The sequence below is a fragment of the Penicillium macrosclerotiorum genome (genome assembly GCF_028827735.1).
Source record: "Penicillium macrosclerotiorum strain IBT 26536 chromosome Unknown utg000006l_segment0_segment0, whole genome shotgun sequence".
Classification (NCBI taxonomy): Eukaryota; Fungi; Ascomycota; class Eurotiomycetes; order Eurotiales; family Aspergillaceae; genus Penicillium; species Penicillium macrosclerotiorum.
This window is the reverse complement of record NW_026643085.1, coordinates 323,549-345,587: the sequence shown is the minus strand read 5'-3', so window position 1 is coordinate 345,587 and position 22,039 is coordinate 323,549. Positions and strand designations below refer to the sequence as shown.

Below are 22,039 nucleotides of genomic sequence, written 5' to 3'. Positions count from 1 at the left end.
CAATTCCATGCGTCAAAATTTGCAATGATTTCACTTCCGTATTTAGAGAACACCAAATAACTAATAGTACTGGGGAGTGGTTGGATTCTCCCGGACTCTTTGTTTATTCTAATTTGTTTTCCCAAATCTGCCCCGTCAGTTATGCAGACATTGAGGCAAGTCGGAGTATATCGAAAGCAACTTGTGCCAACCTGGCAGAAAACGGAGTTCATTATTTTTACTTCATATTATGCTTACAACGCTAGAGGCAGCTTTCGAGGAATAAGTTGTAGGAATTGTGAGTCCAGAAATCCCCGCGGAGTTGATTTCAAAAAAAAAAAAAAAGCCAGGCTAGTCAATTGCCTGAAGAATACTATCACAAAAAACAATAAGTCAACAATAGATGGTGTCATAGTAAATAAAGTATCGTATGAATGAAGGATGTGTTCTCGAAACAGAGGATGAAGCCCATCTTGCCAAAGAAAGGAAGAGGGAGAAGGAAACGCCATTTCGTAGATCGAAAATTCGTGAGGCATGAGATACAATTTGAGGAAAGCTGGCGCCTGGACCAATAGGGTATATGTGTGTTGGATGATACAACCATGAAATCAATGATTCCAAAGTGTAAAATGGGGAGGAGACGGAAGAGAGTCAGGCGGAGAATGCCAGAGAGAAGGGACCGAGAAGAGTGAAGCGAAATACCAATCCGGTGGGGGTGACCGGGTTGCTTATACGGTCAGTTGTATGATATAGACGCGCAGAAGCCCGACTCAGTCATGATGGGCCAGAGGATGAGAATGGAGAATAGGCACTGTAGAAGATAACCTGAAGGATCCTGTTCTATAGCAACATGAATGGTGCAGCGCCAGCATTCGAGTTACGACGAACTTAACGGAACTCGACTGCTGGCGCACATCCACGATCTTCGACATGTTTGAGCTCAAGCTGTTGAAATCTTATTAGGGGATAAAAGGTCAGTAGATGATCCTCGAGTTTCGAAAGGTGTAGTTCACGAACCGCTCGCTCTTTGCGTGGAAGTAGACGCCGCTCACCGATCCCTCCACCTGGTTGAAGCAGATATAGTAGAATCCTTCGAAGCTAGCGCCTGAGATGGTGCGGACTCGATGATCAGGGACAAGGAAATACTCCTTCCATCTCATAAACACATGCTCCCGCTGAGCGAAATTTCGGTACGTGAAATCGGTCCGTTTGGCCTGTTTAGCCAATGGTTTCCAGGCTGGAAACCGAGACCAGTGATGAATGTCTGTTTTCTCATTGGCACCCCATTCTTCATTGCGAGTCTGGAACGTGTGCTTGGTGCCAATGATCTCTCCTTCAAAAAACGTAGTCAGGGTCGGGTGATCTTCCGTCAAGCCTGAAACAGAACAATGAAATGGTTAGCGAAGGACCAGTTATGGTGTGTCTCATTGCGCATGAGTCACGAACCTTGAATGCGAAGATAGCCACATAGGTAGGACTCAGCCATATCGACATGTTTGATCTCCACGTCTACATTATAAACTTGTTTATCAGACATCTGTGTGCCGGCAAACCTGCTCCCAGAGCGCAGGTATGAGGAAGAATGATTTGGCAGAAGCTGTGGCTCGGGTTAATGATGTGGCGCGCGAAGGCCGTGATGCCGTGAGATCGAGGAGAAACTAAACATACCCGAACATTGGAAAATTCGTAGCGTAACAGCGAGGAGTTGGGCGGCGCCACCGGTGACTGACTGCGAGCACAGAGATCGGGGGAGAAGTCGATCTCGCGCGCGCGACGTCCTCGTCGGTGCTGGCCGTCATCTTCCTCTCCACTTTCAGTGGATCGGACGCCAAGAGCGCGCTGCCATCGTCAGCTCGATTCAGCACGGACGATGTAGTGGCCGTTGGTGATAGAGCATCTTCCTCAATCGGCTCGTTGGTGTCTGTGGAATCGGGCGAGGCTCTCCAGGCCGGGACGCGATCAACTTCCGGGGGACAAGTACGAGTGGAGATCACCTCGGCGATCGAAGTTGGCTGGCTGTTACTCGGAGTCGGCATTGAGGCGAATCAAGAAAAGAGAAGAGCAGACATCGGATCGATCCTAGCCAAGAAAGCAGAAAACAAAGGCCACGAGAGAGTGTGTGAGAGAAGGAGAACCAGAATCGGAGAGTCTGGAAAGTCTCACAGGGCCATGTTCCTTTGGGTCGGGGTCATGCGAGCGCGGGGGAGGCGCTGTGGCCTGAGGCCGCCATGTACGTCAGGTACAGCGAAACTCACTAACTCGGCACTAGACAGACTTAAGTGGGCGCGCGCGGCAACCGCGGACCAGCGTGCAGCGGAAAGTCGGTGTATAGGAAACGATGGGTCTAGAGCCTCGGATGAGGGTTCCTCATGGAGGGAACGGTGGAAGTGCAGATGGCGACGGTCTCCACCAGGTTACGCACAGTCTCCTCTGTATATAGTGCGATATCCGCCGAAAGCTGATCCTCCCGATTGCCCTCAACTGGGCGGTGGGGGCTACAATACAGGAGAATATTCTGGCTTATGTCGCTAGCTACAGTCCAAAGTGTGATGGAGCCCAAAAAGATTTTCAGGGGTTGGTCTGTCTGGTGATTTGTATCTGCGATGGGTCCTATTTTTGCTTCATGATGAAACCCACACGGAATCCTTGGTTCAAACGCCCGGTATAATAAAAAGAAACAACCCAAAATTCACATATCCCTTCGAATCCTCGTTTAGATAGGCTTAATCTGTGGGGGAAGAATAGGGTCAATCCATGGCAATCCCGGCAAACAAAGGAGCAGACGCTGCGGGAGAGGACAATACCTTAAAGTGCAGGGAGATCAGCGAGAAGATGAGCGCCTTCAAGTCCTGAACAAGATAATAGAAGACCCGAAGGCCTTCGGGGTCCGACGACTCCTTCACATCCTGGAGCGAGCCGATTTTCGCGGTCTGTGACAAGAAAGAGAAAGACGGGTGGTCAGATGATGGTCCTATTTCAATGAGAGCGATGTGCCCAATGCCTACCTCAAATGAAATGTGTTCATTGCCCAGTCGGATCTCCAGCTCCTGGCGTCCATCCTTATTCTTCTGCGGCCACTTCGAGTCGTCCTCCCTAGGGTCGGCGGGGTGAGCATTTCGTCCAACGGGTGGGTGGTTCGAAGAAATAGGGCTACGCACTTCATGATCTCGCTATCTTTGATGATGCGCTTGATCTCCTGGATCATCGCCGAGCTGACACACACTATATTCCATCAGATATCCGGGTCCGTCGCCGTCACCGATGCGATTGTTCCGCTCACTTACTCTCTTTCCGAATCAGGGAGTCATTGCGGTAATTCGAATTGTTCGCATATCGCACAGCCGCGCTGTTACCATCGGCAATGGTTCGGAAATCGAATTCTAGAACCCAGTCAGTCAAGGCGGACTTCCCTGGATATCATGCGGTCGTAGCATCGTAGCTCCTGCCCACTCACCTAGAAACTCATGCCCGAACCGCCCAGAGTGACCTGAGCTGCGAAGCTGTCAGCAGCCAAGGACCTGGGCTCTCCATACAAACAAGTCTTACTAGTAACGGAGGTAGAACGTCTCGTTCGTCATCGTGAAGTGGTTGGCGCAAGTCAACTGGTAGTGACGATGTGGAAAGGCGGACTTGGAAAAGTGACCGGCTTAGTCATCCACACAGAGCGACCAAAGGGACAGGTTGATGCTTCCACCCCCCATTCGCGCATCCAAACCCAATACACCCATGATTCTTTGGCGCGTGAGGGGTGTTGGATTACTTTAATTGCGCGTTTGTGATATTAGCCTAGGCTCCTGCTTCCGGGAGACTTCCTTTCGGTTCGTCTGTCATGTGGTAGCTGGCTGAGGTGTCCAAAACATTCCCCAGGACTGACAAGTTGCAGCTCCCCTTCGTCTCCGGCCGTCGCCCAATCCCTCCACCATGGCGTCGTTCCTCGAAAATTCATACAGTCTGATCCACCTGGACAACACGGCAGACCAGCCGACGATCCAGGAACTGAAACTTCAACTGGAAAAGGGCAATGATGAGACCAAAATGGAAACAATGCGGACGATTGTCACAATCATGCTCAATGGCGACCCTATGCCCCAGTTGCTCATGCACATCATTCGCTTCGTCATGCCGTCGAAAAGCAAATCCCTGAAGAAACTACTCTATTTTTACTATGAGATTTGCCCAAAGCATGATTCGAATGGCAAGTTGAAACAGGAGATGATCTTGGTCTGGTAAGTGGTGATAGTGGTCGTTTCCGACAAACAACTTTCATGAATGTGATGTGTTGACAAGATCCTTTTCCAACAGCAATGGTATCCGTAACGATCTTCAGCATCCCAATGAATATGTCCGAGGAAATACCCTCCGTTTCCTGTGCAAGCTTCGCGAACCCGAACTGATCGAGCCCCTCCTTTCCTCGGCCCGCTCGTGTTTGGAACACCGCCACGCCTACGTGCGCAAGAATGCCACTTGGGCCGTTGCTTCCATCTTCCAACACTCCGAGTCTCTCATTCCCGATGCCCCGGAGCTTCTCCAGACTTTCCTCGAGTCAGAGACCGACAGCACTTGCAAGCGCAATGCCTTTGCCGCGCTCATGTCTATCAGCCACCAGAAGGCGCTCGAATACCTCCGCACTACCTTCGATACTATTCCCAACACCGACGAGCTTCTTCAATTGGCCGAACTGGAGTTTTTGCGGAAAGATGCTGTGCAAAACACTCAGAACAAGGTGGGTAGTGAGGAGACCTAAAGGTGGTTTTATACTTTGCTAATGTACCTAGTCGCGATACCTCAAACTCATGCTTGAACTCCTCGATGCGTCAACCAGTACCGTCGTTTACGAGGCCGCCACCTCTCTCACTGCCCTTACTAGCAACCCCGTCGCCGTCAAAGCCGCTGCGAGCAAGTTGATTGAGCTTGCCATTCGGGAGGCCGATAACAACGTCAAATTGATCGTGTTGGATCGCGTAGATCAGCTTCGCATTCGCAATGAAGGTGTTCTGGATGAATTGACTATGGAGATCCTACGAGTCCTCACTAGTCCCGATATTGATGTTCGCCGGAAGGCCCTCGGTATTGCCTTGGAGATGGTTTCGAGCAAGAATGTCGAGGAGATCATTATGCTGCTCAAAAAAGAACTCGCCAAGACTGTGGATGAGCAGTATGAACAGAACAGTGAATACCGCCAACTGCTAGTGCAGTCAATACACACTTGCGCCATCAAATTCTCCGAGATTGCCGCCAGCGTTGTCGACCTGCTGATGGACTTCATTGCCGACTTCAACAACAACTCTGCTGTCGATGTCATTTCCTTCGTTAAGGAGGTTGTTGAGAAGTTTCCCGATCTGCGTGGCTCGATTGTCGATCGTTTAGTCTCTACTCTGAGCGAGGTTCGAGCTGGTAAAGTTTACCGTGGCGTCCTCTGGGTTGTTGGAGAGTACTCTTTGGAGGAGAATGATATTCGGGAGGCGTGGAAGAAGATCCGCGCCAGCCTTGGTGAAATCCCCATCCTGGCCTCTGAGCAACGACTGCTCGATGAGGTCCCTGATGACAATGCCCTTCTTCAGGAGCAGGTCAACGGCCAGGCCAAGGCCGCACCCACGGGCTCTCGTAAGGTTCTGGCCGACGGCACATATGCTACCGAGAGTGCTCTCACCAGTCAGTCTGCCGCCGCTGCCCGTCTGGAGGCTGTTAAGGCTGCGCAAAAGCCGCCGCTCCGTCAACTCATTCTGGACGGTGACTACTACCTTGCCACCGTTCTTTCTTCGACCCTGACCAAACTCGTGATGCGTCACTCCGAAGTCTCCCAGGATACTGCTCGCACCAATGCTCTCCGGGCCGAGGCCATGCTTATTATGATTTCCATTATGCGTGTTGGCCAGTCACACTTCGTCAAAGCCCCTATTGACGAAGATTCTGTCGATCGCATAATGACTTGCGTCCGTTCCCTGGCAGAGTTCTCCGAGAAAAAGGATCTTGAGGTTACCTTCCTTGAGGATACTCGCAAGGCGTTCCGTGCTATGGTCCAGGTTGAGGACAAGAAGCGGGCTGCGAAAGAGGCCGTGGAGAAGGCTAAGAGCGCTGTTCAGATTGATGACGCTATCCCCATCCGTCAGTTCACCAAGAAGAACACCGTCGAGGGTGCTGAGGAGATTGAGCTGGATCTTGTCAAGGCTACCGGTGGTGACTCTACCGTGGAGAACGTCGCCTCCAAACTGAGCCGTGTCGTGCAATTGACGGGTTTCTCTGACTCGGTCTACGCCGAGGCCTATGTCACTGTCCACCAGTTTGACATCGTCCTCGACGTTCTGCTGGTCAACCAAACCACGGAGACGCTGCAGAACCTCTCTGTGGAGTTCGCCACTCTGGGAGATCTCAAGGTTGTCGAGCGGCCGTCTACCAACAACCTAGGCCCCCGTGACTTCTTGAACGTCCAGGCGACGGTCAAGGTGTCCTCGACTGACACTGGTGTCATTTTTGGTAACATTGTCTACGATGGCGCCAGCTCTACCGAGACCCACGTGGTCATCCTTAACGACATTCACGCCGACATCATGGATTATATTCAGCCCGCCCACTGCACCGAGACCCAGTTCCGGACCATGTGGACTGAATTCGAATGGGAAAACAAGGTCAACATCAACTCCAAGGCCAAGACCCTCCGCGAGTTCCTGAAACAGTTGATGGAAAGCACAAACATGGCCTGCTTGACCCCGGATGCCTCTCTCAAAGGCGATTGCCGCTTCCTCAGTGCTAATCTCTATGCTCGAAGTGTATTCGGTACGTACTAAATCCACCATTCCACTCCCTCCCCTCGGGAAAGGCCATGCAACTAACTTCTTTATTCTAGGCGAGGATGCTCTAGCCAACTTGAGCATTGAAAAGGAAGGCGATGACGGTCCCATCACCGGCTTTGTTCGAATCAGAAGTCGCTCCCAGGGTCTGGCCCTGAGCCTGGGCTCTTTGAAAGGCCTGAAGGCGGCGGCGGCATGAGTAGATTTTTGTTCTTTATTTCCAGCGGTTCGCAAGTCTATATGATGTCTCCCTATTATTTCTGTCTCTTCTCTCTTCCCCCTCCCCAGACAAGTTTGTGTTTCACCCTTTTTTATCATTTTCTATTATGTATTGAAGGGGGAGTAGTGAAATAGACAATGGTTCCTGGCTCTACTTGCCCACTGTGCGCATAGGAAAATCAGTTATATAATGCAATAGTCTATATGTTAGTCCCTCACGGAGTGCCTGGCTCATCATGCCCGGATTTATGTAACCATAATAATAATAATGCTGACGGGTGCTGTTGCACTGCATGAAGGTCCGAGGTTGTGCAGGGGCCACCTGCAGCCCCCAGGAACCGGAACCCGCGGGTGTTGATCTTCGATCCTCTTCCTTCTCCAACCTCGTTATCTTTATCTTCTCATCGTTTTCATCTTTCGGCTGATCTCACTCACCGCGCATGATTCCTCATGCCATGCGCTGATTGATCTGTTGTTGGTCTAATCTCCAGAATGTCCTCTTCCGATCCAGTCACGGAACAGCCGGAAAGACAGCTGCAGCATGACTCGACCCTCGTCGTCGACAAGTCCGTCTCCTTGACCTTCGGGAGCGACTCTCTCTTGATAGTCGGTAAGGCAATTCCCTAGATTCTAGAATGGGCCGGTCGGTCCTAATATTTCTCGCAGATGACCGATGTGCTCGCAAATCGGGCCGTGGCTGCTGCGGGTTATGCAAGTCTAGTAAGCTGCGACTCTTTTTCGTCTGCCCCTCCGACGATCACCCTCTCAGGTGAATCGCGTGTCCGGCGCCAATGACAAGACCAGCTAACCAATATCTTCACTTACCATAGAAGCCAAAACCAAGATCACCCATGCAATCTCTTTGTACAATGTTCTGGATGCCGAGGTTAATCCGTCGAACCTTGTGATCACCTATGCGCAGCATTCGACGAAGAATGATGTGTCCGTGACCGCCCTTCACTATCCGATCAGCGAAAAGGAAAAGCCTGCAGTTGAACAATGGGTGGTACAGCTGCTAGAGCTGGCCTACGGATCAGCCCAGCGCAGAAGACGCCTGAAAATCCTGATCAACCCCTTCGGTGGCAAGGGCACGGCCGCCAGCTTGTACCAGCGATATGCGGCGCCAATCTTCGCCGCCGCTCGATGTCAAGTGGATGTACAGACGACAGAATACCGTGGTCATGCTATCCAGATTGCGGAGCAGCTCGATATCGACGCGTATGATGCAATTGTCTGCTGCTCTGGTGACGGTCTTCCGTACGAGGTCTTCAATGGCCTGGGCAAACGCTCCAATGCCCGCGAGGCATTGGCTAAGACAGCGGTGGCACTGCTTCCTTGTGGCTCTGGCAATGGCATGACTTGGAATTGTCTTGGAACAGGGAGTAGCTCGATAGCAGCTTTGGGCATTGTGAAGGGACTGAGGACTCCTCTGGATCTTGTCTCAGTCACTCAACAGAACACACGCACTCTCTCCTTCCTCTCGCAGTCCTTTGGAATCGTTGCGGAATCAGATCTAGGCACCGATAACATTCGGTGGATGGGCGCACAGCGATTCACCTATGGATTCCTGGTTCGTCTGCTACGGCGCACAGCTTGGCCTTGCGACCTGGCCATCAAGGTCGATATTAATGATAAGAGAGCAATCAAAGAACACTACACTGCATTCAAGGCCCGAGAGGAGGATCCTCTTGCTGACAAGAACCGCCTCGAGGCTGCCAAGCTGTCACCGGCACTGCCTGAGCTTCAGTACGGTACTGTCCAAGACGATCTACCGCAGGACTGGGAAGTCGTCCCAGGTGAGACAATGGGCAATTTCTATGCAGGCAACATGGCGATCATGTCGAAAGACACCAATTTCTTCCCGGCTTCTCTTCCCCATGACGGCCTTATGGACATCGTCACCATTGATGGGACTGTCGGTCGCTCTACGTCAATTAAAATGATGAATGAGATTAGTACTGGGGGCTTCTTCGACATGCCGGACGTCAAGATTCGCAAAGCCACTGCGTTCCGCTTAGTGCCTCATCAAAAGGAAGGGTATATCAGTATTGACGGCGAGCAGGTCCCCTTCGAAGCGTTCCAATGTGAAATTCATCAGGGCCTAGGTACAGTCCTTACCAAGTCCGGGCACATGTATGAAGCCGATGGACCGAAGTGATCCGACCCACCGTTTTTCTGAGGGGAATGCCAGCATACTTCCTCGACTTTTGATGCTATTATATAAACTCGTTATGTTTTTGTATGGGGGTTGTTCCCAAGGTCTTCTTGCTATCCATTCATGATACCCTCTGCAAGAAGTGTAGCTTTTTGAGCTGATATTTCCTTTTCCTGGTGTCCGTTGTGTACTTCAACAACTTTCCTCTTGGTCTGATTATGTGGCCAGTCAACTCTATGATCAACCTGTACAGTGGTTAACACAATAATAGAAGATATCAATACATGTCTATACTTATATTTGCTATCTTGCTAGATCGTTCTTTGAAACTACCATTCACTTTTGTTGAATCATTCCGCTAGATATAAAAAAGCCATTCAAGAGATTAAAGTGCAATATTCACACTACACTCAGTCGTCAAAGCCTCCCCATTCTCCATCACTGTCTTCCTCGTCATCTTCCGTCTTCCGAGCGCGAATACCCCACTCCACCAGCCGTTCATCCTCCAGGGCTTCTTCGGCTCTTCTCCGCACGGGCTTGTAAGGGCTCTCGGTGCGCAGCTTCTCTAGAGGCCGCAAAATGAGCTCCATAGGCACATCACCTTGAATCTTGCGGTCCTCTCCTTCATTCTCAGTATCCTCGAATTCAAGAACCTTCTCCAGCTCGTCAATCCAGATATCGACTATGTGGTAGCGCAGCCCATCCGGTCCATGGGGCATTGGGACAAAGTTGGGGTCCTCTTCATCGATGACCGGCTTTGACGGCTGATCCGGGTCAAAATTGACGGGACACAGGGGTCCCTCTTCAATAATGGAGATATAGGCCTCGAGATCGGCCCACTTGCCATCAACATCCTGGGACTCGCTCTCCACCCGCTTCTTTTGATTCTTGCCACCGCGTTTCTTGTCGTTATCCTGGCGCTTGCGCTTTTTGCCATTGCCGTTCTCCGCTGGGCCCTTTAGGAACAACCCAAACGCGACTCCGACGTAACAACGGATCAGTAATAGGTACTTGTCCAGCCGCAGCCGGTCCAGGGAATGGAAGTCCCGGCCGATGGTGATCCAGAATGCGCGCAGGAAACGGTGAAGAGTGGCGTGCGGAAGAGATGGAACGAGAGTGTAGGATAGCGCGCGGGCCAAGGCTTGTTGCGTGAGAGGTCGGTCAGAGTGGTAGAAACCTATCGACCACAAATTCGTTAGTCTGACATGCTCGGAGTCATTCATTGACAGCCGCCCTTGCAGTCCCTACATACAGAAAAAAATACCCTTCCATAGTTTCAAGAGGTCAACGAGGGTCAGGTTGGTCTGGGAACGCAAAAATAGCGTGAGAGACTCGAGCGCCTTGTCACGGGTCTTGCGATCTGAGGAAATATCTCGTTAGTATACTGGGTATGACCTTCAATAAAAGCTTGGCGCATACCGCTTGAAGCGAGATCCCTCACAAAGGGAGTCTTTTGAATATCCGCCATGGCGCAATTGAATGGTTGTCTTGTTTAGCTTGCGTCGATCTCGGCGATAAATTATTTTTCTTTCCTTGATAGCCGGTTTGCACTGTTTGCATTTGGCGATCGGCGATTGTGGCCTCAGGTGTCGATGGGGTTGCATGTCCCGCATACCTGGATTTAAGGTTAAGTATGTCCGCATCAACCAGAAGCCTAACAACAGGTGGTGCGTAACCAGGCTTTGGAAGTAAGATATCAAGATGCCATTATGCAGGTCGAATATACCAAGCTGCAGCACATCAATTTCACGTATCTGAACTGACTCTGTGCGGCCTGCAAAATCACCGCCGCAATGATCTCCGCATTCGGCATCCCCAGTTGGGTGGGATCTTGACATCATGACTACATGGCTGGTCAAATGAGATCACAGAAGCCCTGATGCCGCTTATAGTGGAATTGTGGCTCAGGTCCATGGCAAAAATACTCAACACGGCAGGTTGCTCTCAGTGCGACCCTACCTACGTTAATTCTTTGCCGGGTCATCATTTAGCTGTTTCCCTCCTCTTTATAGCTTTTTTGATCTCCGTCATTCTCATCTGGTCTCGCGATAATCTTCCAAGCTCTCCAGATTGTCGCGCAGATTGCGTGAAGTCCAACTCCTGCACGCGATGACTGACCATCAACAGAATCATGAGGTCGGCCAGTCCAGCTCCCCTCCCCATGAGGAGGAAGAGATCTCCCGGTGGAGCTCTGAAATTGTCCCGGAAAATGAAAAGGCTGTATTTGAGCACATCCGTCCCGAAGATCGCCAGCAACTGTCCCGTATTGCTTCCAATTTCCCGCGGCACCGCGCGGCCGACTCTGGGGTGGCTGGAATGGGCAATATTGAACGCAAGGATACACTAGAAGATCTGGAGCTAGGCGACCCTGTGCTAGATCCCACAAGTGACCAATTCAACCATTACAAATGGGCTCGGATGATGCTGAAGCTGATGGACAAGGAAGGGGTTCCGCTCCGCAAGTCGACTGGTGTGGTTTGGGAGAATCTCAGCATCTCCGGCTCTGGCTCTGCGCTACATTACCAGAACAATGTTGGCTCGGTTCCCCTGGCTCCTTTTCGACCACAGGAATATATCTCGCTCGGAAAGTGTGTACAGCAGAAGCATATTCTCCACAACTTCGATGGAGTCCTCAAAAGCGGCGAGATGCTCATTGTCCTGGGAAGACCTGGAAGCGGCTGCTCCACCTTCCTCAAGTCCCTCTCCGGCGAGTTGCACGGGCTGAAAGTTGGGAAGGGCTCGGATATCCAATACAATGGCATTCCTATGGAGAGAATGCACAAGGAATTCAAGGGCGAAGTCCTATACAACCAGGAAGTCGACAAGCACTTTCCCCATCTCACCGTGGGCCAAACATTGGAGTTTGCGGCTGCTGCTCGCACCCCCGAGAGCCGGCTGAATGGCATTAGTCGAGTGTCTTACGCCAAACATATCACTCAAGTGGCAATGGCTGTCCTAGGCCTAAGCCACACATACAACACAAAAGGTGGGTTTGGAATGGCATCTACACAATTGGTCAGGACTAATATGAGACCAAAGTTGGAGACGATTATATCAGAGGCGTATCTGGAGGTGAACGAAAGCGAGTCAGGTGAATTATCCTTCCAGCATCATGAGTTTCCGAGGCTAATATTTGTGAAGTATCGCTGAGATGGCACGTAAGTTGATTGTTTCGATTCCATGCCTCGAAAATTCATCAGGAATCCAAATCTAAGATCTGGTAGTATCTGGAGCTCCGGTTGGCGCCTGGGACAACAGCACTCGTGGTTTGGATTCGGCCAGTGCCCTCGAATTCGCCAAATCCCTTCGTGTTTCCGCCAATCTCACAGGCGCTTGTCATGCTGTCGCCATCTATCAAGCATCTCAGGCCATCTACGATGTCTTCAATAAAGTCATCGTGCTTTACGAAGGCCGAGAAATATTCTTCGGTCCCTGTGACCAAGCGAAAGATTATTTTTACGATATGGGATGGGAGTGTCCACCACGCCAAACAACGGGAGACTTCCTAACATCGGTCACTAATCCACAGGAGCGAGTCACGCGCGAGGGAATGGAGAACAAGGTCCCCCGTACACCAGACGAGTTCGAGAAATACTGGAAGAAGAGCCCGCACTATGCCGCATTGCGAAAGGAAATTAAACAGTACCGCGAGGAGTACCCTCTTGGAGGCACGGCCGGCAAGGAGTTTGACGAAGTCAAAAGGCAGCGGCAAGCAAGCCATGTGCGCCCAACGAGCCCCTACATTATCTCCATCCCGATGCAGGTGCGACTTTGCACCAAGAGAGCTTATCAGCGGTATGAAGTTTCGTTAGCTATTCTAGATTTTGGTTCTAACGACTCTTGCAGGATCTGGAACGATAAACCATCTACATTGACGACCGTCATTGGGCGAATTTTCATGTCCTTGATTATCGGTTCAATTTACTTCGGGTATTGAGGTCCTGTGAAATGAGTATTAGAAGATATTTGCTAACGATTTATAGCACACCTAATGCAACAGCGGGTTTTCAGAGTAAAGGCGCGGCGCTCTTCTTTTCCGTTCTGTGAGTGCTCACTTAACTCAATATTAAGATCGTCTTATCCTAATATCATGCTTCAGGATGAATGCCCTCATCAGTATTACAGAGATCAACTCACTTTATGACCAAAGACCCATTATTGAGAAGCAAGCTTCTTATGCCTTTGTCCATCCATTTACGGAGGCACTTGGTGGTATTGTCGCTGACATACCCGTCAAGTTTGTGTCTGCGGTGGTCTTCAACATCATTTTCTACTTTCTAGCTAGCCTGGTAAGCTTGATATATAACCTGTGTGACTTTGATGAGCAGGCACTAATGACAAAATCAGAGATATGAGCCATCTCAATTTTTCATTTTCTTCATCTTTACATTCCTCAGCACACTGGCAATGTCAGGCGTGTTTCGAACGCTGGCCGCATCTACCAAGACTCTCGCACAAGCCATGTCTATGGCTGGTGTGATCGTCCTGGGCATCGTGATCTATACTGGGTTTGTCATTACCGCACCTGAGATGAGCAAGATTCCTTGGTTTAGCTGGATCCGTTGGATCAATCCAATCTTCTATACCTTTGAAGCCCTGATTGCCAACGAATTTCATGGCCGGCGTTTTGAATGCTCGCAATTTATTCCAGGATACCCCAGCCTAACCGGCGATGCCTTTATCTGTTCAGTTCGTGGGTCTGTTGCCGGAGAAAGAACCGTCTCTGGTGACGCTTACATTGAAACACAGTATAAGTACACCTATGCACACGAGTGGCGAAATTTCGGTATCCTGATTGGATTCTGGATATTCTTCACGGCACTATATCTGATCGCCTCAGAACTCAATTCCGCTACTTCATCTACAGCCGAATATCTAGTCTTCCGGAGAGGCCATGTACCCGCTCATTTGCGTCATCTGGAAAAGGGTGGTAACGCGGCCGGCGCAACAGAGGTTGCTCCGACTTCGAAGGCTACCGAGAAAGAGAATGATACTTCGGCAATTCCTTCGCAGCATGATATCTTCACTTGGCGGAATGTTTGCTACGATATTCCTGTCAAGGGTGGTGAGCGCCGCTTGCTTGACCATGTTTCTGGCTGGGTAAAGCCAGGTACTCTCACTGCTTTGATGGGTGTCTCCGGAGCCGGCAAGACTACATTACTTGATGTTTTGGCCAAACGTGTCTCTATTGGAGTTGTCACAGGCGACATGTTGGTAAATGGGACCCCATTGGATAACAGTTTCCAAAGGAAGACTGGCTATGTTCAACAACAGGATCTTCATCTTCCTACGACAACTGTCCGTGAGGCTCTTCGGTTTAGCGCTATGCTGCGTCAACCTAAATCGGTATCAAAGAAAGAAAAGTACGCCTACGTCGAAGATGTCATCGATATGCTTGCTATGCAAGATTTTGCAGACGCGATCGTGGGGACACCAGGAGAGGGTTTGAATGTTGAACAGCGCAAGTAAGTTCATACCCAAATGTGAAAACATTCTGGAAACAACTTAACCAGTTTTCTATGGTGGATACTAAACCTTGATAGACTATTAACCATCGGAGTTGAGCTGGCTGCCAAACCAGCCCTGCTGATCTTCCTCGACGAACCAACCAGTGGATTGGATTCCCAAAGTTCGTGGGCTATCTGTTCGTTCCTAAGGAAATTGGCTGAGCATGGCCAAGCTGTGCTCTCCACGATTCATCAGCCCAGTGCCTTGTTATTTCAGCAGTTTGATCGTCTACTCTTTCTGGCCAAAGGTGGAAAAACCGTATACTTCGGAGAAATCGGTGGTCAATCTCGGACCCTTCTAGATTACTTTGAGAGTAATGGTGCAAGATCCTGCGGCTCCTCTGAGAACGTAAGATTCCAAATTCTTTTTTCATATCATTTTACTAACTCCAACCCCCAATAGCCTGCAGAGTACATGCTGGAGATAATTGGCGCTGGCGCTTCCGGCAAGGCCACTCAGGACTGGTCTAAAGTGTGGAACGAAAGCCAACAGGCAAAAGATGTGCAGGTTGAGATCAATCGAATCCATGACGACCGAGTTTCAGCACCTGCCAGTAGCCAACAAGATCAGTCCCAGGTCGGTGAATATGCCATGCCTTTTGCCTACCAGCTCTGGTACGTTACCCACCGTTCATTCCAAGGATTTTGGCGCGAGCCCGCATACGTGTGGGCCAAGATCATGTTGGCCACCCTCTCGTCTCTTTTTATTGGATTCACGTTCTTCAAACCGGATAGCTCGTTGCAAGGGTTCCAGGATGTCATTTTTAGTGCCTTCATGTTGACCTCGATCTTTTCAACGCTCGTCCAACAAATTATGCCGAAGTTCGTCGTGCAACGCTCCCTGTACGAAGTGCGTGAGCGGCCTTCCAAGGCGTATTCCTGGTCTGCATTCCTTATCGCCAATGTCATTGTCGAGATCCCATACCAAGTATTTGTTGCCATCATCGCTTGGGCCTGCTACTACTACCCCATCTACGGTGCTGAGCAGGCCTCGCAACGACAGGGTTTGATGTTGCTATTCGTTATCCAGTTCTATTTATTTACATCCACGTTCGCTTCCTTCATCATCTCCGCCCTACCGGATGCTGAAACGGGTGGCACCATCGCGACCCTGATGTTCATCATGACTCTCACATTCAACGGCGTCTTACAATCTCCAAGTGAGTATATCCCGCCATCCAGCCCGAATATCGGTTCGCTCAAAACTGACCCATTGCAATAGCCGCCCTCCCTGGATTCTGGATCTTCATGTACCGCGTCTCGCCGCTGACATACCTGGTTGCCGGCGTCACAGCGACAGGTTTGCATGACCGTCAAATTGAGTGTTCTACAGCCGAGCTGAGCGTGTTCAATCCTCCATCCGGACTGACTTGTGGTGCGTATCTCGACCAATACGTCACCGCTTCGGGCGGCCAGCTCTACAACCCGGGCGCAACGAGCAATTGCGAGTTCTGCCAGCTCAGCAATGCCGATCAGTATCTAGCAGCGAGTAACATCTGTAAGTCGGAGACATCTCGGAAGGCTCTCTGCCCTTACCGATCCCTGATGGTCGAAGTCTCACTAAATCAATCCAACTGCCAACAGACTACAGCGAGCGCTGGCGGAACTTCGGCATCGGCTGGGCCTATATCGGATTCAACATCTTCGGTACGGTCATGATGTACTACATGTTCCGCGTGAAACATTATAACCCAACATCCATAGTCCGTGGTATCCGTGAGGGAGGTTCATTCCTATGCCGCGTCTTCAAGCGGCGCTCTGGAATCACGCCCAAAGGCAAGGAGGCGGATAATGGACGGCTGGTTTAATTTTCACTGTTTGCGAAAACGATTATCCCTTAGGTAATTTGTATCGAAAGAGTTTTGAGAATGAGATACGATCCCCTGACTGGAAAAGGCGTCACTGAGGAGGTCTAATCATAATGTCTTGAGTCTTTTGAAACGAGCATACTCGCATTTTTCCAACAGTCATTATTTTTAAGGCAAACAGAGTCCTAAATTGCTGTTTGAAGAGAAAAATTGAATTTCAACAGGAAGTCTACGCCTTCGACGTACGAATTAGGTTATTTTTGAATCAGGACAGTCCGTACTGTTAGGCATTAGGTCATGGGATAGATGCACAGGTACGCAAAGAGGGGAATCAAGAATCAAAAATAAGAGAACCGAAAAACATAGAGAGCAAGTGAGGGAAAGAATATATACAGATATTATGCACATGTAACACCACGTTAACGCCCTTGGGGTATACATTTGGAAAATTCCCGATATCAAAGAAAGAAGAGGTCGTTCGAGATCATTCTCCAACGAGGGGTTGGAGGGGCAGAGGGACTGGATATTGGGTGTCAAAGCGTTCTAGTTCACTTCCATCGCCACTGTAACCGATAGTATCGCGGTTGTCGTCGATTATGCGCGCGTATTCGAGAAGAAGAAGGTAGAGATAGATGTCCAGGTCCTCATTGCGGAGGGCACGATGTGCCCATTCGCGGCTCTGAGTAGCAATCACCTCGGCCTCAAAGTCATGTCGCGGAACGTAGGGACCATGACTTGAGAGAGCATCTTCGGCCGCTGGTGGGTGCAACCCGATGAAATAGGTCATCAGGGAGTAGAGATCATCATACCGGTTGTCCATAGGCACGAAGTGTCTCCAAGCGAAGAGGCGAGAATCATGCCACTCGCGAAAAATAGTAGCCTTCAGGCCGAGGGACTTGCTTTGGTGGAAGGCACGCCACCTACCGGAGAAACTATGGCCGTCGATGTCGACTAGGTATTTGGACTTAAACTGTTCGCTAAATGCCTTGGGTTTTTTATATGTCCAGACGTTGTCATAGAAAGAGCAATTGGGGATGCAGCCCCAAGCCTCTGTAAAGCCAACGTCAAAGAAGGAAGAGGCAAATTCGGCCGCGTTAAAGTCCGAGATCCCTCGGTATGGCCCGCTGTTGTCCTTGGAGAGGATCGAGACTTTCTTCGAGTCCATTTCCGTAGCGTTGGCCATTTGCACAAAGCGCTGACGGTGGAGGTGCCACCAGTTGTCTGCCAACTGAACACCTCCAGAAGTAACACCACGCCAGAGGAGCGAGTCGGCCTTGTCTTCCCATTCGTAGTCGTATTTTGAGTTGTAGACATAACGTTTATCCTTCATGAAGTACATGTTCGCCGGGAACAGGATATCATTGTTCACGCTGACCTTGCATTCTCCAAAGACAGGTAACAACTTTCTTGTAATGACATTACTAGAAGCCGTGAATAAGAATCCATGCTGATCGCTGATGGTAGGTCCCACCGTGCAGAGGTCTGACGAGGCGGTAAAATTGGATATGAATCCGCCCAGGTCACTTTTGTACAGTCGATCTGCATCTTCTGTGGTCATAGCCGGGTTCTGGGCAGGCGAGTTGGGGGGCAAGACTGTTTGGCAAACTCCATGTACGGTTTCCCGGCAATGGAGAACCATTCCGGATCTAACGTCTCTTTCACGTCCACCTTCTCGTCATAGAAGTTGTCCATGTCCTTGGTGAAGAGGTCTGTTGCATCGCCAGGGGTGCTCCGGGTGTTTTTTTCGATTTCAAGATACTTCTGGATATCCTCAAAGGTCACCATGACGCGGGGCTGATCCATCACGTTCATAGCAATATCCATGTCCGGGAGGTATTTGGCGAGCCGACTGACCGAGGCCGACAAGGTTTCCACGCGCCATCCTTCGGACTCTGAAACGACCTTGTGGTCGCGAATGCGCACGCCAGCCATGCCAGTAGAGCTCTGCAGCTGGGCCGCCATTTGGCGGATCTGTTTCGGTGGGATGGCCCAAAAAGGTCGTAGATCGCCGGTGATCTGTTGAAAATCATCGACATTGTGGATGTCATGCTTGCGCGCAAACTGATACCATTCTTTGAACCCGGGAGGTGGGTGGCGGCCGTAAGTCTGGCGGTACTTTGCGACGGTCTCACGGAAAGTAGTTGAGCGACTGGTCTCATACTGTTCCCACTGCTGGTTGGCCTCATTGATCAAACCCTCGATGGGATGTCGATCGTGCGCGTAGGACCCCTCTAGAGGCTTTTGCGACGGGCGGAAAAGCGAGAGACCGGGCAAATGGAGCGTGATATCCTGGTCCACGGCATCTGTCAAGAAAATGAGATTCAAGAAGCATACCAGGGCTGCGGCGAAGGTCAAGCACAGGTAAAAGGACCTGCGTCTCCCCGCAAAGCTATTTGCGCCAAGCATTCTTCCGGCGAAGCAAGGTCCGAAGGATGACCGTAAACTGGAGATCTGGGCACTGAGAGGAGGGGAACCCCCGTAATGCAAGGGTGGAGAGGGGAAGAGGGGGGAGGAATGTGTTTGGTGGGAGAAAATAGGGGGGGACGCGAAGAACTATGGGAAATGCATGGCCACAAATATGGGTAGCAGCACACGATCTTGAGAGCACAATCAGAGCCAGGAAAAAACAAAGAACAAGAGGAGGGAAAAGCGAGACAAAGAGAGTGAAAGGGGAGGGTGAGAGGGGAAAGTCGCCAGTGGTGGTGGAAATGAGGTGGTGAGTGTTGACATGGTTGGCTCTGGTTATCGGGAAACGGGGAAACGGGGAACTGGGCAAATTGGCAAATTAGCAAATTGGCAAATTGGCAAATTGGCAAATTAGCAAATTAGGCGGAAGTCTCGTCCCGCCAAGGTATAAGCCGCCGCCAAAAGCCTCGTTGCGCCATCGTGAAATAGTCTGGCCAGTCTATTAAGCGGGCTTGCCACAGATTCGGGCCCAAATCAAGGCATTCTCCGAAGGGGTTCTCCAGCGTTCGCAAATGCGTCCGATGTTGGAAGGTGAGCAGCAGGGTCCAGCAACGGTGGATGATAAGGAGTCTTCATAGAAGCTCGATTAGAAGGTAGAGTGGTAGAGTGGTAGTCATTGGAGTCTCCAAGTCCCTTGAGTCTCCAATTGGTCGCCGCCCGCGGCTTTCCAACTTCAAGTTCCCTCTTGACCCGCCCGCATATTCGGCAAGACCGCCGGACCCTCACCGCGACTTTGTACCCTCGATACGCCGCCAACTCCCCGTCATGGCCTCTTGTGTTCCTCGTGGCTGAGCTTCTCCAGTTTCATGGCCGCCAAGCGTCCGCGAGCTGCCTTTGAGGCCGGCCAGGCAGGGCATGCCGAGCCCTCGCCGGCGCCCTACGCGTTCTACGGCACCCCACTCCCTCCGCTCGACGCCGGCGTCCGCGATGACGGCTCATATATGCCTGTGTGGAAGCAGGAGGTGACCGATGAGCGTGGGAGGAAGCGTCTGCATGGCGCCTTCACTGGTGGCTTCAGCGCAGGGTATGTTCTTTCGTTCCTGTTCCGTCGCGCCGCTGAGGTCGCGGAGCATCCCACACGCAATTGCTAACTCGTGCCTGTCGTCTCCTCAGATATTTCAATACCGTCGGCTCAAAGGAAGGATGGGCCCCCAAGACCTTTATTTCGTCTCGGCAGAATCGCGCCCGCGATGCGAAACAATCCGTGCAACAACGACCCGAAGATTTTATGGATGAGGAGGATCTCCGCGAACAGGACGAGTCGCGAACTTTACAAACAGCCGAAGGCTTTGCCGGATTTGGATCAACGCAGATAGATGCCATCCGGAAGGCAGGGATTATGGATCTCCTCAAAACCGGGGGGAGACCATGGGGGTCAAGCTCTTGAAGAGAATGGGCTGGCGAGAAGGCCAGGGAATTGGGCCCAAGATACGGCGCAAAGCCAAATTGGATGAAACTACTGCGGCTTCTGGCGATGCTTCGGAGCAAACGTATCTCTTTGCACCAGACAATCCACCAATGGTGGCATTCATCCGCAAAACAGACCACAAGGGCCTGGGATTCGAGGGCGAAACACGCTTGGGAGGAGCTGAGATATCTCGGGAAGAGCCTGAGGACTCGGACTCGTTCTTTGGTGGTCGTCTCGCCACCCAAGAAAAACCGGCCGCACCAGCGAAGAACTCTCGACGAGGTGGCTTCGGCGTTGGCATCCTCAATGATACTGGATCTGACGATGAAGACCCTTACTCGCTAGGTCCGCAAATATCCTACAACCGAACCATCGGCGGCGACAAGAAGAAAAAGAAGAAAGGGAAGGTGGAGGACAGCAAATCCGCCATCGGATCATCCAATCCGTTACTAAATACTAAGCCTGTCTTCATCTCCAAAAAGGTTGCGGCCGCCCGGAGTGCAGGAGGGTTTCGGAAATGCCGCGATGGACGATTGCCGCTGGACGGATTCGTCCTGGCTGACAGCCTATCCGGCCTGTCAATCTCAGAGAGGAAGTATGAAGCTCCTGTCATCCCGGAGGGCTGGGCGTCTGCCAAACAACCTACGTCAACAGACCGAGACCCGTCGGATTACGTCTCTACAGCCGATGCCGCTAAGGCGTCATCCCTGAATCCAACATCTCGTGCAGCAGCTCTCGGCGAGGCTCAACTACCAGGGAAGTCCATCTTCGACTGGATGACTCCTGAAGCACGGGAGAGGATCGTGAAGCTCACAGGGAAAACCAACCTCCCCCCGGCTTTGAGTGAAGGCGCCCCGAAAGGTTATGAAATCTCTGAATCTCAAAAACGAAAGGATTTGTGGGACCTCGTCCCGAAACTGGACAAACAGATCGCCGTGCAGGCCTTGACCCGTGCCGTCAGCGGCTGGATGCCCTATTCAGAAGACGAGGCCAAGCGGGCGCGTTACCGCACATTCCTCGAAATCAGAGCGGAAGTTCGCGACTCTCTTCCAGATCGAATTCCCGGTTCCAGCACCGATGACTGGGTGAACGAGATGCACGAGTTCGCCCGAGCCGCTGAAGTCTTCAAGCCCATGTCCGGAGTCATGGCATCCCGGTTCACGTCGGCGTCCTCGGGACCTAAGCTAGCCTCAGATGCACCCGATTCCTCGACCGAACATCCGCTCACCCGACCGTCTGAGAAAGTCGATCCTCCTGCCGTAGCGGCTGCAAAGATTGGCATGTTCGGGCCGATGACCCGAACCTCTCTCTCCTTCTATCCTGCTCGTCTTCTCTGCAAACGCTTTAATATCAAGCCCCCCGCTCATGTTCAACTCGACCCGGGTGAGCAGCCAGGAAGGTCCGATGCTGGGCCGGGTCCCCGTTTCCAATCCGGTGGCTACGAGACCGACGCGGGCCGCAAAGAACTTGTCTCGCAGGAGGTGATGAATATGATCATGATGGAGTCTGGGCGCCAATCCTCCACTGCTAGCTCAGATCCCGGGGGGTCTGGGCCTCAGCTTACACCGAAGGCACCGCCTGCACCAGCCGTGGAGCCCGAACGGAACGAAGCGTTGGAGGCACAACGACCAGGTGATGCTGTTTTCAAGGCCATTTTCGGCTCTGACGACGAAGACGAAGATTAGAATGAAGCAGAACCATGAGCCTCT

At 51.3% G+C, this 22,039-nt stretch overlaps 9 protein-coding genes across 9 annotated transcripts; 5 read left to right on the top strand and 4 right to left on the bottom strand.

The window, feature by feature from the left end:
• Nucleotides 1-867: 867 nt before the first annotated feature.
• Nucleotides 868-2,015, bottom strand: N7462_005418 (GID4/VID24 family protein; the record flags this gene model as incomplete). The annotated part of the gene is made up of 4 exons (XM_057077136.1): nucleotides 868-934; nucleotides 997-1,354; nucleotides 1,426-1,576; nucleotides 1,644-2,015. The coding sequence occupies 4 exons, from the start codon at nucleotides 2,013-2,015 to the stop codon at nucleotides 868-870; spliced, it is 948 nt and encodes a 315-aa protein (XP_056932716.1).
• A 711-nt stretch (nucleotides 2,016-2,726) lies between these two features.
• On the bottom strand, nucleotides 2,727-3,557 carry N7462_005417 (mago nashi family protein; the record flags this gene model as incomplete). The annotated part of the gene is made up of 5 exons (XM_057077135.1): nucleotides 2,727-3,072; nucleotides 3,138-3,201; nucleotides 3,264-3,359; nucleotides 3,434-3,471; nucleotides 3,526-3,557. 5 exons carry the CDS (start codon nucleotides 3,555-3,557, stop codon nucleotides 2,727-2,729), a joined length of 576 nt encoding a protein of 191 aa, XP_056932715.1.
• A 343-nt stretch (nucleotides 3,558-3,900) lies between these two features.
• On the top strand, nucleotides 3,901-6,966 carry N7462_005416 (coatomer subunit beta; the record flags this gene model as incomplete). Its single annotated transcript, XM_057077134.1, has 4 exons — nucleotides 3,901-4,205; nucleotides 4,282-4,702; nucleotides 4,755-6,753; nucleotides 6,824-6,966. The coding sequence occupies 4 exons, from the start codon at nucleotides 3,901-3,903 to the stop codon at nucleotides 6,964-6,966; spliced, it is 2,868 nt and encodes a 955-aa protein (XP_056932714.1).
• Nucleotides 6,967-7,478: 512 nt separating this feature from the next.
• Nucleotides 7,479-9,144, top strand: N7462_005415 (uncharacterized protein; the record flags this gene model as incomplete). Its single annotated transcript, XM_057077133.1, has 3 exons — nucleotides 7,479-7,592; nucleotides 7,653-7,755; nucleotides 7,817-9,144. 3 exons carry the CDS (start codon nucleotides 7,479-7,481, stop codon nucleotides 9,142-9,144), a joined length of 1,545 nt encoding a protein of 514 aa, XP_056932713.1.
• Nucleotides 9,145-9,551: 407 nt separating this feature from the next.
• On the bottom strand, nucleotides 9,552-10,609 carry N7462_005414 (ribosomal RNA processing 1 family protein; the record flags this gene model as incomplete). The annotated part of the gene is made up of 3 exons (XM_057077132.1): nucleotides 9,552-10,318; nucleotides 10,394-10,501; nucleotides 10,561-10,609. The coding sequence occupies 3 exons, from the start codon at nucleotides 10,607-10,609 to the stop codon at nucleotides 9,552-9,554; spliced, it is 924 nt and encodes a 307-aa protein (XP_056932712.1).
• Nucleotides 10,610-11,250: 641 nt separating this feature from the next.
• On the top strand, nucleotides 11,251-16,456 carry N7462_005413 (uncharacterized protein; the record flags this gene model as incomplete). The annotated part of the gene is made up of 12 exons (XM_057077131.1): nucleotides 11,251-12,127; nucleotides 12,181-12,232; nucleotides 12,283-12,299; nucleotides 12,366-12,936; nucleotides 12,988-13,071; nucleotides 13,125-13,184; nucleotides 13,241-13,430; nucleotides 13,489-14,606; nucleotides 14,685-14,997; nucleotides 15,052-15,808; nucleotides 15,871-16,146; nucleotides 16,233-16,456. The coding sequence occupies 12 exons, from the start codon at nucleotides 11,251-11,253 to the stop codon at nucleotides 16,454-16,456; spliced, it is 4,539 nt and encodes a 1,512-aa protein (XP_056932711.1).
• Nucleotides 16,457-16,940: 484 nt separating this feature from the next.
• On the bottom strand, nucleotides 16,941-18,862 carry N7462_005412 (uncharacterized protein; the record flags this gene model as incomplete). Its single annotated transcript, XM_057077130.1, has 2 exons — nucleotides 16,941-17,979; nucleotides 18,063-18,862. The coding sequence occupies 2 exons, from the start codon at nucleotides 18,860-18,862 to the stop codon at nucleotides 16,941-16,943; spliced, it is 1,839 nt and encodes a 612-aa protein (XP_056932710.1).
• An 866-nt stretch (nucleotides 18,863-19,728) lies between these two features.
• Nucleotides 19,729-20,309, top strand: N7462_005411 (DUF1604 domain-containing protein; the record flags this gene model as incomplete). The annotated part of the gene is made up of 2 exons (XM_057077129.1): nucleotides 19,729-19,946; nucleotides 20,036-20,309. 2 exons carry the CDS (start codon nucleotides 19,729-19,731, stop codon nucleotides 20,307-20,309), a joined length of 492 nt encoding a protein of 163 aa, XP_056932709.1.
• Nucleotides 20,291-22,015, top strand: N7462_005410 (uncharacterized protein; the record flags this gene model as incomplete). Its single annotated transcript, XM_057077128.1, has 1 exon — nucleotides 20,291-22,015. One exon carries the CDS (start codon nucleotides 20,291-20,293, stop codon nucleotides 22,013-22,015), a length of 1,725 nt encoding a protein of 574 aa, XP_056932708.1.
• Between the last annotated feature and the right edge of the window lie 24 nt (nucleotides 22,016-22,039).